This window comes from Heterocephalus glaber, unplaced genomic scaffold, assembly GCF_053883595.1.
Source record: "Heterocephalus glaber isolate CG9 unplaced genomic scaffold, H.glaber_assembly_v1.0 deba00001481, whole genome shotgun sequence".
NCBI classification, from domain to species: domain Eukaryota; kingdom Metazoa; phylum Chordata; class Mammalia; order Rodentia; family Bathyergidae; genus Heterocephalus; species Heterocephalus glaber.
In genome coordinates, this window is record NW_028258317.1 from 43,065,857 (window position 1) to 43,079,244 (window position 13,388).

The window sequence follows — 13,388 nt, forward strand, 5'->3', positions numbered from 1 at the left end:
AGGGGTAACGCCTAGCTGTCTGGCATGAGTGCCAAAATGGATGTGCTACCATATTAGTGCAGGATTCATTTCAAAAGGCATGCTATTTGATTTTAACCACTGTGAGGAGGAGGTACTTTGTGACATAGAAATGAAGCCATAATGTCGGAATCTGACAAATCTGTGGAGTTCAAAGGAGAGTTCTTGGCTAGAGACATGAAGCTGTAAATAATTTACATATAGCTAATAACTTATTCCATGAATTGGAATGAGATCTCCTAGGATGAGAAAAGAGCATGAAGAGAAGGCCTTGGCCGGCGCCTTGAGGGACATTATCATTTAACAACTAGGTAGCAGATAATAAACCCTGCTAAGGAAATAAAGTTAGTGTAGGAAGAGATAAAGCTAGAAAAAACAAGGAAAGGAAGATCAAAATTCTCCTTTGCAGTAGCAGGATTGTGGTCCCTGAGATCCCTGCAAAGACAGTGAGATAGATAAATGCTGAGGCAGGGGCTATTGATAGGTCCAGTGAGGCATGAGTAGAATGCAAGGATATGGAGAACAGCAGGAACATTGCAGTTCTTGCAGAATTTTGGCAGTGAGGGGCAGAAGAGAAGGGATATTGACTAGAGAAGGATGTGCTTTGTTTGGTTTTGCAAATGGCAGATATGTATGCATAGTTGAAAGCTCTGGGTAGGATGAAATGAAGAGGAAGAAGTTGAAAGAGACGATAAAGAATGGGTAAGGAGTCTGATAAACTTGCTAAGAAAGTGAGAGAATAAGAACCACTTCAGGAAATAGCTATTGGAGTTAAAACCTAGGGGCAGCCCTTCTCCTATATGAAAGGAAAGGTGAAGGTAGGCAGATGGGGAGGGAATTTTTGACTGTTCAAATTTTCTCTGTATATAAAAGCTAAGGCCATCTGCTTCCCAAGTTTGAAGCTAGAGAAAAATAGTTGAAGAAGTCATTATGGAATATAGAAGGATGAGGTAAAGGGAGAAACTGCACTAAGATTGACTGCCCAGTGGTGAGCATCACTTAGATTGTTTAGATTACCGATCATGGATTTGTGGCACTGTTCTGCCCTGTGTCTCACCTTCCAAGCTGTGTTCAGCTCCCTGTAGTTCAGGCTCAGCAAGTGGCTACCATACATTTTAGGTAGTGTAGAAGAGGTAGGATTTGGAAAGGAAGAACTGAAGAATGAGAGAGCCTTGGTTGGAGCCTGGGGAAGCACTGTGTAAGTTAAAATCACCCTGGTTGATGTCAGAGTTTGCAAGGAAGAGAGGAGAGTTTGAATCTTACACACATACACACACACACACCTTCCATAAGACAAAAGGAGATGCTGGAGAAGTTGAGGAAGAGATGGGAAGGGAGGAGAGATGAGTAAACATGAGATGACTGCAAGGGAAGCAGTATTCCTAGAGAAGTGCTGAGTTGCAGGTTAGGTAAGGACAAGGGTGTCTACAAAGCCTCACTTGCAGAGAACAGAGTTGAAAGTGTGGACTTAACGTGGTCAAGCTAGGCTTTCTGTAATACAGAATTTCAGGTTGTCAATGCCCCATTTCTTTCAGTGTGTATGATTGGCTTTGAGGCAAGCTTCACTTTGACTGCTCTAGATGAATGCTTTAGCAATAGTGGAGAGAAAAGATTATAGATATCTGACCACACTGGTAATTAATTGCTGTGGGGGAGGGCAGTTCAATTCTTATCCAGGCCACAAGTAAAATGGATAGCAGGGGAGTGCTACCAAGAAAGAATGGACTCTTTTTTCGTGTGTACCAGAATGGCAACTCAACATATGAAAGCAGAGGAAAAATTAATAGAATTCATCAGCACAGCCTTGATTATGTGATTCTGAAAGTGGACAATGGGAGCTATCTGGTTATGGGGAGAAGAGAAGCTCTCCTGACTCATTGCAGTTGATATGAAAAGTGAGAGGTTCTGTGACAAGTGTGTTTACCAAGTGTATCTCCAGTGTCATTTTGTATGCTCAGTTGCAACTTCTGTCATTCTCCTCCATGCTCATTTCACATGGTGGACTTGTGGGGCAAATCCTGTAGGTGCTAGAGATTAGGAGGAGGTGACTTACCCTAGATCACACAATAAAAGGTCCTGGCCTCTCTCATACATGCCTAGTCTTCCTTCTCCTCACCCTCTTGATCATCATCATGATTTGTAGTAAGGAAAATGAGTAGCTAAATGATATAGTTTTGTGTATCTATTGATGTTCAGAGCACCATGGAGAGAGGATTCTGGTATAATTGTCTGATTTGACTCTAATGCTGGATTATGGGGGGCAGGGTTTCATATGTTCCTTTCCCTGTGTCTTGTGGAACATAATCAGTCCTTGTGAATAAGATGTGTCAGATGCATCTCACCATGATGACAAAGAACTGAGATTCGCACGCCAGCACTGAGGTCACTAAGCACAGGAGTAGCAGATCCCAGGTTCTGAGCAGACATCTCCAGGTTCTTCCTCAGAGTGTTCTAGGGTAACACTGTCCAGTGAATATGATGAGAGCCATGTTATGAAATTTTAAATCTTCTTGAAGCTACAGTACTCCAAAGGAAATGGGTGAAATTCATTTAATAGCCTATTTCACTTAAACCAGTAGATCCAGAATATTATACTTTTAACATGGGTCACTATCATAAAAATGTTTCTGAAACATTTTAGTTTCTATTTTTTCATACAAAGTCTTCAAAGCCCAGCATTCCGTTTACAGTCAGAGTGCATCCCAGTTTGGGCCAGCCACATTTCCAGTGCTCCATAGCCACGGCTCCTAGGGCTACTGGACTAGGCAGCTCAGCTCTAGATGCCGTTTATGCAGACAGAGCTTGTGAGCACCAATGCTTTGTTGAGTTTGTGACTGGGTTTGCTATGGGATGAGTAGAACAAGGCTTCGCTGTGCCTGCTCTTGGTGACTGACTGCTGTCCCTGGGGTGCAGGAATACCTTCCCCTCTTCGCTTCCTCTGTGTGATAGCTTCCTCTTTTAAAGGTGGGTGAATATATTTCAGTACATGTGTATATATGTGTGTTTTCATTTTTATGATACATCACCACCAAATTCATGGAGCCCTTAAAAATGCTTTATGTTGTGGAGAGTGAGTGAAAAATTAAAAAAAGAGGCAGACCACTGTGAAGATTTGAATTGCCTTACTCTCTGTTCTAATTTGGGCAATTATTAATCTCTCCTGACCTGTTTGTCTGTGACCTGATCTTACAGCCTACACCTTGGCTATCCATAAAGGATTGTGCCAGGAGAGCAAAACAAGATTATGCATGTAATATACCTGAGACATAGGAAGTGATTGATGGCTAGTAGTTATTATCTACTACGTTCAAAGTCCTTGTGAAGTTAGCACCAAAACTGGGTATGAGCATGGTCCCTAAACATGAACACAAGTGAAAGTATCCACTGGACTGAAGGTACAGAACAACTTTGCTCATAGCCATTTTTCTGTTTTTGCACAGATGGACTTACACAGCACCTACATTGTTGTGGACCATTCTCACTGTGAGGACCTAGTTACATTTGTGTCTTCTATAGCTACCATTAAATTGGGACCTATTTTGAAGGTCTTTAATTAGAAATTTCCAAAGTACTACAATGCTTAAGTTTCAGAATGGATCAGTAAAATGAGAGAAGAATTTTTACATCTTACTTTATTTGTTGTGAGATTGAGTATTTTTTCCTTTCATTTTATCCAAGTGTGTTTTGTTTTGTATAAACAAAATAATAGATACTTAAATGAGCTAAGAGTAATTTTCTTATATATCCTCTTTTTAAAAACCCCTCTTATAAGTTAATGTCATAGAAAACGTTTGACTCAGCAGCTGGCAGTGGTAGATTTCAGTCTACCTGCCTCATAGGTGTGCAGTATTGGGGCCCTAACAACTGCATCTGCTGTTTATGATACCTAATAAAGAGCAGTCGACTGCAGTGATATTACCATGCAAGATCATCGCAGTCACACATTAATGTCTACCCATGTTGTTTTTAAAATTAAACGAACAGGCAATTGTCATTGATGTAAGAAGTGGACAAGTTACTCCTTAACCATAGTTTCCTTTCAGTCTTAATCACTGGTCTGTAATTGATGTAAGGTCTGTGGAAGATGTAAGCACAAATCCATTTTCTCCTGCTTTCAGCTAACTGTATTTTTGTCTATCTCTTCTTGTGCAGAGGTTATTACATAATAATTGTGCCTTTGAAGAAGTCTCGTGGGAAATTTATCAAGACGTGGGAAAGTCCAGATGAGATGGAATTAGACGAGGTAACTATATGTTTGTTGGCTTTGTATTGAATTACATATTTAACTTATTAAATATTCTGTCCTCCCTAGGGAGGCTTTCCAGCATCTAACCCAGGTGCTGGCTTTTGCACATCTGGCTGGACGGATGGCTCATTGCTGTGGGCCTGCTGCACTCTAGGGATCCCAACAAAGATCTCATGGCTTTAATTGAAAGACATTAAGCTGCAATAAAGCTTACAATCTGTCTAATCCTCCTTGGTCTTAATAATTTGCCCCTTGCCCCTTGTAAAACATGATGTTGAAGTGTGGAAGATGAAATAAATTGTCAGCAAAGACTAAATCAACGTTGATATGAATTCCAAGGGCCTTCATTCATTTGACAGTTGTTAAGACTGTTGCAAATACGAAATCGTGTATTGCAACAGAGTTTATTTGACTTTCTATGTGGTCACGACTAGTTTTTTTGCATTACTCTATATTCTGTAGGTTTTCAGAATCAAAAATACACTTAACTGCAGAGGCAAACAAATCACAAATTTTTCAGCAAAGCAAAAAATAGAACCAAAGCCAGCAAGTACCAAATAGCATAATTTTAATTTCCAAAATCTAAACAGTAGGTATATTTTAATCAGCACTTACTGAAAGGAGTATTTGTGTTTTGAAAGTTAATATGTAATATGAAGGAGACCTAATTAATGTATACTTTTATTTAAATGAAAAAACTATGATCCAGAGCATTAAGCCAGATCCCCAGGGAACCACAGTTAATGACTGAGATTCACCTTTGAAATATGGGAGTAAATTCATAAGAATACCTAGTTTCCCACTTGGAAAATGAACAATTTTAATTTATTGGGTTAGTTTACTACATAGGCTACATTTTATAGGATAACTGGTTGTTTCTAAGTATTCTTTTTCAAATTGACACAAATAGAGCAAGAAAATGAATTTCCTAACTGTACTGCTAGAAACTAATATTTATTTCAAACAAATCTACACAAAGGACACTGTGATTTGACCAAAGAAATGACTGTTAGCATCCTTTGGTACATGTGTGTCATCTCCATAGCTAGGGGTCATCAACACCCACTTCATTTATTGGAGTTAAATTTGATCAAATTCAGAAGGCGAGATGAGATCAAGGTTAGATTGATGCTTTTCCATCATCATCTAGTGATTAGACAATCCCTGGAGCAGGTAAAATGAGACAGCATTTTAGCAGAATTGTCAAGCCATTTAGATATGCTATGATTTTAATTTTTTCTATTAATAAAGATAAAATCACTATTCTGTGATATCGGAGAAATAGCAATCTTTCATTTCAAGATGCAAAATGATCAGGAGTTTTAAAAAATTATTTTGGAGTAAGACATGATTTTACTTGTAACTGACTAATCAGTTAATCTTGAGATATTCTTGACTGTCGTAGTTGGGTTTTAGCTGAATTACAGAATTGTCACCATTGCATTTTAGCTGGAACTGAATTTAAAATGCATAGGAACCTTGGAGAACATGGGAATCTCTACCTAGTATTCAAAGCACTGATGACCAAGAAAAGACAAAATGGTATCAAATATTTTTAAATAATGAGCTTTCATTAGAAGTGAAGCCATTTGATAGTACTTTAAAGTGATTCTCTTTTACAGCCACATTTTAACCTCTAAAATGCATAGCAACACTAATGGATTAAAGTATAGGTCTGTGTGACATTGAACTTTCTTGCAATTAAATTCTACAGGTTTGTGCTGCAGATTCCCATAACAAAGGGTCATTTTAATCATCTTGCAAGTTGTGGTGCATTAATCTATATAATAGGTTGATAAAGAACATTTTATTAATTTGGAATTTTGGGGTCAGGATGGATTGTTTCCCACTTTTCTTACTGATATAATTGAGACCATGTAGGAGAATTAATGGTGGGAGAAATAAGATATGCATTGACTGGAAAATGAAAATTATTTCTTATAAAGAACTAAAGTTTTTGATATATCTTCTGGAATTAGCTCCAGTGCATCTTGTAACTATTGTAGCGGGGAACGAATTAAAGTAGGCTGTGGCCTGACTTTGTACTTACTCATCCAGTTTTGATCCCTACAGGTAGGGTTTTTTCTTTTAAACCTTAGCACGGATAATAAAAGCATTGTAGTAATTTTATCTATTGCTTGGTGTACTGCCAGATTTGACAAAGCAGTGTTCCTCTCTTAAATGTATTTGACCAAGTAATTTTTCAGAAAGGTCTATAATTCAAATTATTGGCCCATCTCATTGAAGAGAATGGTGGCCTAAGGGGATTTCCACATGTACGCCTCATATCTAGGCCCATTAAATGTTGAAAGTGGCTTTCTAAACAGAATTACTCTGCGAATTATCTTCTCTGCTCATTTATTCTTTGTGCAGGGATGCTCTCCACATGATAAATTCATAGATGGGAATTCCTATTCTCAAGGTCAGAATGGGTAGAGCAGACATTGTTAGTCAAAATGAGTTTTGGGCAGAGTGACTCCCAAAATATTATTTATATTTAATTCAGGGCAGGTCATGGAATATAGCAAAAGCTCTTCATTGCACTGTACTTGAAATGCACTGCTCGTAAAACTGTGTGGTCATTTGCAGCTGTAGCTTCAGCATGCTGGCCAACTTTGGTGTCATCTGAGCTCTCTTGAACCATTTAAAGTATAACACAGAAAATGTCCCACCGAGAAGAGAGCAAGCTACAGAGGCAGGGTGGTGCTGTAGAACTGGCTTTAATGAGTGACTGCATCAGACCAGAGGAACAACTGCACGGTCAAGCGTTTTATTCTGAAGTACTTCCTCTAGTTGTCTAAATAAACACACACAACATACTCCTGGGAGTGACAGTGATGTGGAAGGATTGTGACAGCTGTCTACATCTGAAATATGAATAAAATCAAGGTAGGGTTTGATCAGTGAAGTAGAAGAGGGCACACAGCTACATAAACAACTGATGGTAAATGCTTTTGATTAGCCAACTTCAAAAACTTACTCAGCTCCTTGGCAGTACATTTCTCCTCAAAGTAATGGGTTATCATCATTTACTGCATATCAACAATAACCTTTATAATGACTTTTCAAGTATAATATATTCAATATTTACCATCAGAGTTTTAGAAAATCAGCATGTTAAAAAATCCAAGAGGAAGAAAGAAACATTCATCTGTGTTAATGAAAGCAGATGCACAAACTTACAGACTGAGGTAAAACACTTTGGATTATCAGAGCTTAAATATACCATTTGAGTTTTTGATTTGGTTACAACCATTAGGTAAAAGTAAGATTGAGATGATCTCTTATGTAATTTCATTTTATTTTATGTATTGAGTGACTTTCTTTTGTGCCTCAGTTTCCTCATTTACAAATGAGGATCATTGTATCCTATCTTAAAGCATTACTGTTGGGGGAGTAAATGACTCATTGCGTATTGAGGCTCCCTACATCAGTGTCAGGCATCTAGAAAGTGCTTCATAAGTGGTAATTAACATCATCACCATTTTCATTATTAAAAGTAAGTACAAATTGGACATCCAAACTGAAAGGTAGTACTACATCTGTCTTGGCTTTTTACTGACCAACTGGTATGTGGTTGCTCCACCTCCCAGGATTAGTCATGTGATGCTCCACATGTACTCAGAAATTCATGTCCAGTCCACTATGTTTTTATGAACAGCTTGCATTTCATGTACTTTAATTGCATCCATAAACTCAAATTTCACAGAAAACTTTATAGTATTGTAAATTATATATTATTGACAAACAACTTGGGAACAAAAGACTGTTTGCTACATTTCATGGATTCAGCTGCCCCAGTGAGTAGGCAGCTCTCAACCCAGAGACCTTGGTGCCTCGGATTCCTACAGGAGAGTGCAGGGAGCCTCCTAGGTGCTGTTCTCAGCTGTCATCATCATGAAAGCCTGGCCTTGGCCCTACCAGAATCCCAGTCTACTAAGCATATATCACTTCTTCCTTTTTACTGGACCCTTTCTATTTACAAAATCCAGGGTAGTAAATAGTTGTGATGCAGTTTTCATAAATTCCTTAATTTTATTTCTCAAGACAGAAACAGAGTTTGTCCTCAGGTACATAGCCTATTTCCAGCTTGTCCTCAGACACTACATAGCCTTTTCTGCTCAGAAATTAAAACAAAAAATAAAAATTGTTTTCCACAAACTTAAACAGTTGCTGCTTAGAGGCATCCCAAACTGATAGACTTTTTTCCTCCTAAGCCCATGGAGTACCAATATGTTAAGAGAGAAGAAGGCAAAAGTAATTTTGAAATCATAATTAGCATAGCATATCATTAATATGATTTTCCTTCTAGTAAAAGAGTCAGTAGAAAACAATAGATTTTTCCTCAATACTGACGACTTCTGTTTTTAGAAATACAAGAAGGATGTGTATACATGGAAGTTAATTTTTATCTACCCCACGTGTGTCACCTGGGATGCTATTCAGAGTCCTCAAAAAAGAAGAGCTTGCAGGTCGGGGATTTAGCTCAGTAGTTCTGCTGCCTGCTCGCAGCTGCAAGGTCCCGAGTTTGATCCCCGGTACCAGAAAAAACAAAAAAAGAAGAGCTCGCTCCATGTCACAGTGTGAGGAACCCCACCCCAACTAGTTAATCCAGGAGGCAGATCAAGCCAGGAATTTTTAAATAACTGACAATACAGTGGGCCCTTGACTTACAAACTCAATCAGTTCTCGAGGGCTGGTTGTAACTCAAGTTGTTTGTAAGTCAATACCACTGAAATCTGGATGTTTACCTGGGTACATGCTATAGATAACAAGAAGCAGATGAATCTTCCATTAACCTAAGTAACCCAAGTTGTTCATATGTCAGGCCGGTCATAACTTGAGGGTCCACTGTATATGTAAATTTAAAATTATGTATTACATTCTGTTGCTGTTGACTCGAGAGAATTACATCATATAAATTACCAAACTGCTAAAAACACTATAAATGACTCTAGCTTCTCCCAAAATGTGGTCCTATTGAAGGTTTAGAGGTTACTACCGTTTAAATAAATCTACAAGGCAAGCTTTTTTGAACTAAGCTGCCTTTTTCTTTATAATGCATTATTGTCCTTTAAGGGAATTTCATTAGTGTGAAAATGACATGTGCATCCAGGAAAGATGTATTTGCCCTGTGGTTTATATGCTGGGCCTTCCAAAACTTTCCAGTACCTTTACAAGAATACAAGCATTGAAATAGTGAAAGAACTGAGATTTAGTGACTCTGGAATGCTATGTGAAATGTGGACAAATTGTGTTTGGTTTGTTCTCAGTCTTAAGTTAATTTTTCCCATTAAGCTATGAAGAATTTAAGGTGTTGTTATTTACAGTCCTTTCTCTGTTCTTCACTTTTTCCTTAAGCTACTTAAGAAGATATCTAGGAGACGCAGAAGCATCCGTTATGGGAGAGAAGTTGAATTAAAGCCATATATTGCAGCTCACTTTGACGTCCTTCCCACTGAGTTTACCTTGGGGGATGATAAGCATTATGGTGGATTTACAAACAAGCAGCTCCAAAGTGGTCAAGAATATGTCTTTTTTGTGTTAGCAGTGATGGAGCATGCAGAGTCTGTAAGTAAACTGAGATGGCATTTCCTGTGGTATGCTTCCACATTCTTGCCAGTATAGTGTCTGGGTTTGGTGTGTGGGGTGGGGGCCGGTGCAGTACATCCTTCCTGCTTCTCATGAGCTGTCATTTACTGCAGGGTAATAACAGGCTGTGAAATTTGGGTGGATTTCTCATATATGAAATCCCGGACTGACAGAGCGTTGTTGTTCAGATCTGTCAGAGTAACACATATCGAAAGGTGCAACATCATCACTGTTTAGTTTCCTTCCCTCAGCCACTTAAAATGGCCATTTAAAAAAATACTCTTGTCACCTTACATAATACCTGGTAGATATTAGCCTGTGTGTGATTACAGTAGGAATTAACCAGCTGTAATTTAATGCCGTACATTTATAAATATTTGAAAACACCGGCTTGGAAAGTGGTTGCTTTTATTCTACAACTTCCCAGCGTAGCCCTTGTGCTTCTACCCAGGCCTGCCTAGGAACAGAGCAGGAAAAGCAGCTTCTTCAATTACAGCAATTTCAAGTGACTTTATTAGTGAAAAGCAAAGAAAGCTAGAAAATAATTCAATAAAAAGGAAAAATCCTGAGGTACTCTAAATAGTGAGTTGTCTTTTTTATGTAATTCATCTCCCCCTTATGTCGTTTTATGCTTTAGTCACTTGGAATGTTTAAAAAAGAGAGAATGAGAAAGTGTAGACGTTAAAGGAAGGGCGGATGTGGAAGGGGCAGTTTACATTAACATTTAACATGCATGTTCCGAGCGAGATCTTTCTAATCAGGGCCCAAGTCTGACAGGCATGGCGACTCAGCCGCGCCAGTTGCTTTCTGTACTGCAGAAACCTGCGATGTATAAAGGTTTCTCCACATCAGGTGTCAGCTTGCACACGGGGTCTCTCTTCAGATGCCTGAAGGAATTCCCCTGCGGAAAATCAAAACACAAAGGCAGCCCGGTTTACCTTTGTGTGCAGAATGTCATTTTCAAACAAAGTGACACCCTTCCTGGAATTTTAATGTACAGGTCTGCTTCCTTTTTAGTTGACGGTTTTAAGGCAGAACATCAAAGGAAATGGGGTGTTGGAAATCATTTTCTTTCGTAAAAAAGACTTAGGTACTTGAGAGGAATTTTCTTTAAATAGCTCTATGAATGTTTCAGAAAGCACATTCAGAACCTGGGGGTGGATGAGAGAATGTAGCAGAGGAGGAATCTCAGCCCGCAGACCAAGTGTACCACTTTCACAGAGATTTCCACCCATGTCTGAATGCATTGTCCCTGACAGTCTTCTCCTTCCTTCAGTGTGCCGTCTCACTGTTACACAATAGTTACACAAAAGAATTAAGATTTGCCCCCAGATTTGTTCTTCACGGCCCCTCTTTTGCCATTGTATTTCTTGCTCTTGCTCTCAAAGTAAGCAGTATTTCCGCTACATTTCATATGGTAGTATGTGTGCAGGCCACCAATTACTCTATAGACAAGAGTTGTGTTCAAGGACTATAATGTTTGCAGCGATGCAGTCCTTTTATAAGCTTCAGATTTTCAGCACTGTTTTTTAATAATGTGTGGAACCACTTCTAGGGTGGGGCAGCTTCTGCAGAGACAAAATACTTCTGGTTCTCATTCCCTCCCCCAACAGGCATTGAGCTTTCCCTCATACATTGCCTCATGTTAAGAATATCTGAGAACTGGTTTTGAATGATTTAAGGTATGATCTCTTCCTTTATTCCCTCCCACTGAACAAATTTAATTTTCCATAGTTTAATAGCTTTGTTTCGTTTTCATTTCCACACTGTTCTGTTTCTTGACTTGGGTTGAAAATCTGTGCTTTAGGAAGACCTGCTTACATTTCCATCTTGATTAACCAAGATAATTATCTTGGTAAAGAATTTCATTCAAGTCAGCAAGTTTTGGTTACTTCTATATAACGAAACAACTTCAGCATAGAACCTACAAAATGGGGGACATAGCATAAATGAAAGCAAACATTTATATAAGGAATCATGTTCCTTGAACATGTAGTCTCTTTGCCAAGTCCTTTGTGCGAGCTCTTTTACCATATTTATCCATCTTCTCTACCTCTACTCTCGTGTTGTTTTTTTCTTTTTTCTTTCATTTCTTCCTTCCTTCCTTTTGTCTGCCTCTGAGAAGGTTAGAAATGTCTAAGTTTTCATCTTCTTTGTCTGCAACTCTAATCATTTTCCTGGCCAAGTGAAGAAAATAGACAGAGGAAAATGCAGGCATTCAGTGGGACACATGTTCTCCTGCTTGTCTGCTGATCTTTAAAATTCAGAATGTATGCCACAGAATACATTTTTAAAAGACAAAGGTTTGAAAAACTATATATACTGGTCATGAAAAAGAATCATAGACACGTATGTCTTGATAACCTCAGCCATCTGAAAAGATGAGCTTTTCACTTTATTCAGCAAAGATTTGCTGAGAATACAAAGTACTTCACTTAATCCTCAGTACCATGAAAATAAAAATAAATAAATGAAAAAAAGGGATAAGCAAGTACAGAGTATGCGTACAGACACCTTGTCTTCAAAGTCTTTATTTTTTATTTTTTGACCATACTGAGGACCCAACCCATTGGTCCTTTACCACTGAGCCGTATACCCCAGCCATATATATATATATATATATATATATTTTTTTTTTTTTTCCCCCTGGGACTGAAAAGTCAGTCTTGGAATTTCAAGTCCACAAATCAGTCCTTGGAAATCATTAATAGTTTCATAAAAGGAAATGAAGCAAATACACAATTAAAAAATAATTTCTTTAAAAAGTAATAACTAAATTAAATATTTACATTTATTTCTTTACCTGTCTTTTTTGGAGTGACTATTTCTTCCACTTTAAAAGGCAGTATATAAGTGGAACATCAGTGAGTAGCTGTATCTTAAGAGCTAAATTTTGTGGAACTTGTAAAGCAGTAAAAGAGCATGAATAGAGCATCTGAGAGTAACAGCAAAAAAGTTCTCTGTGATACAAGTTGTTAGATATGGTAAGGAAAAATTTTTTAAAATGTGGTGGCCCTTGACAAGATATTTAAGTTTTTGGCTGCATAAGGTTTATTGAAGATTTTACAGTTGAACTTGAGGACAAAAACTCTGTGGCAGTAATAGTAGTGACTATTAGAAAAAGGAAGAAATTCCTCATATGGTTAAGAGAGTATGAATGAGATCCTGAAGAAAACATAATAACCCTGAGCCTAGAAAGAAGACCTGGGGAGCATTTACAGGTAAAATCAGTAGTTTCTATTTCAAGACAGAATATGAGAGAAACTGGGAAACTAAGAATATGAATCAGCAAAATAGGCAAATAATGCACATGATTCTTCATTTGAGCATATGTGTAGAGAAAATTGTAAATGAGGGGCTGGGACTTAGAAGAGTTTCTGAGTTTAGGAACATTAATGAGGAAGCAGTCTGCATAGAGCCTGGTAGTTAAAGCTGGGTGAGACCCAGCTCCCTAAGGGGGGAAGAGAAGAGTGGAGAACCAGACAAGAATGCTGGCCCAGAGGGTAGAGTCAAAGGCAAGTAATCCACCAAG

At 38.3% G+C, this 13,388-nt stretch overlaps 1 protein-coding gene across 25 annotated transcripts in view; it reads left to right on the forward strand.

The window, feature by feature from the left end:
- Positions 1–13,388, forward strand: part of Ptprd (protein tyrosine phosphatase receptor type D) — a 403,506-nt gene that overhangs the window by 259,404 nt on the left and 130,714 nt on the right. For all 25 annotated transcript variants that reach the window (XM_087183457.1, XM_021252829.2, XM_087183441.1 and 22 more), the window contains 2 exons: positions 4,171–4,261; positions 9,626–9,835. In XM_087183457.1, coding sequence (XP_087039583.1) covers positions 4,171–4,261; positions 9,626–9,835 — 301 coding nt within the window. The remainder of the gene's footprint in view (positions 1–4,170; positions 4,262–9,625; positions 9,836–13,388) is intronic.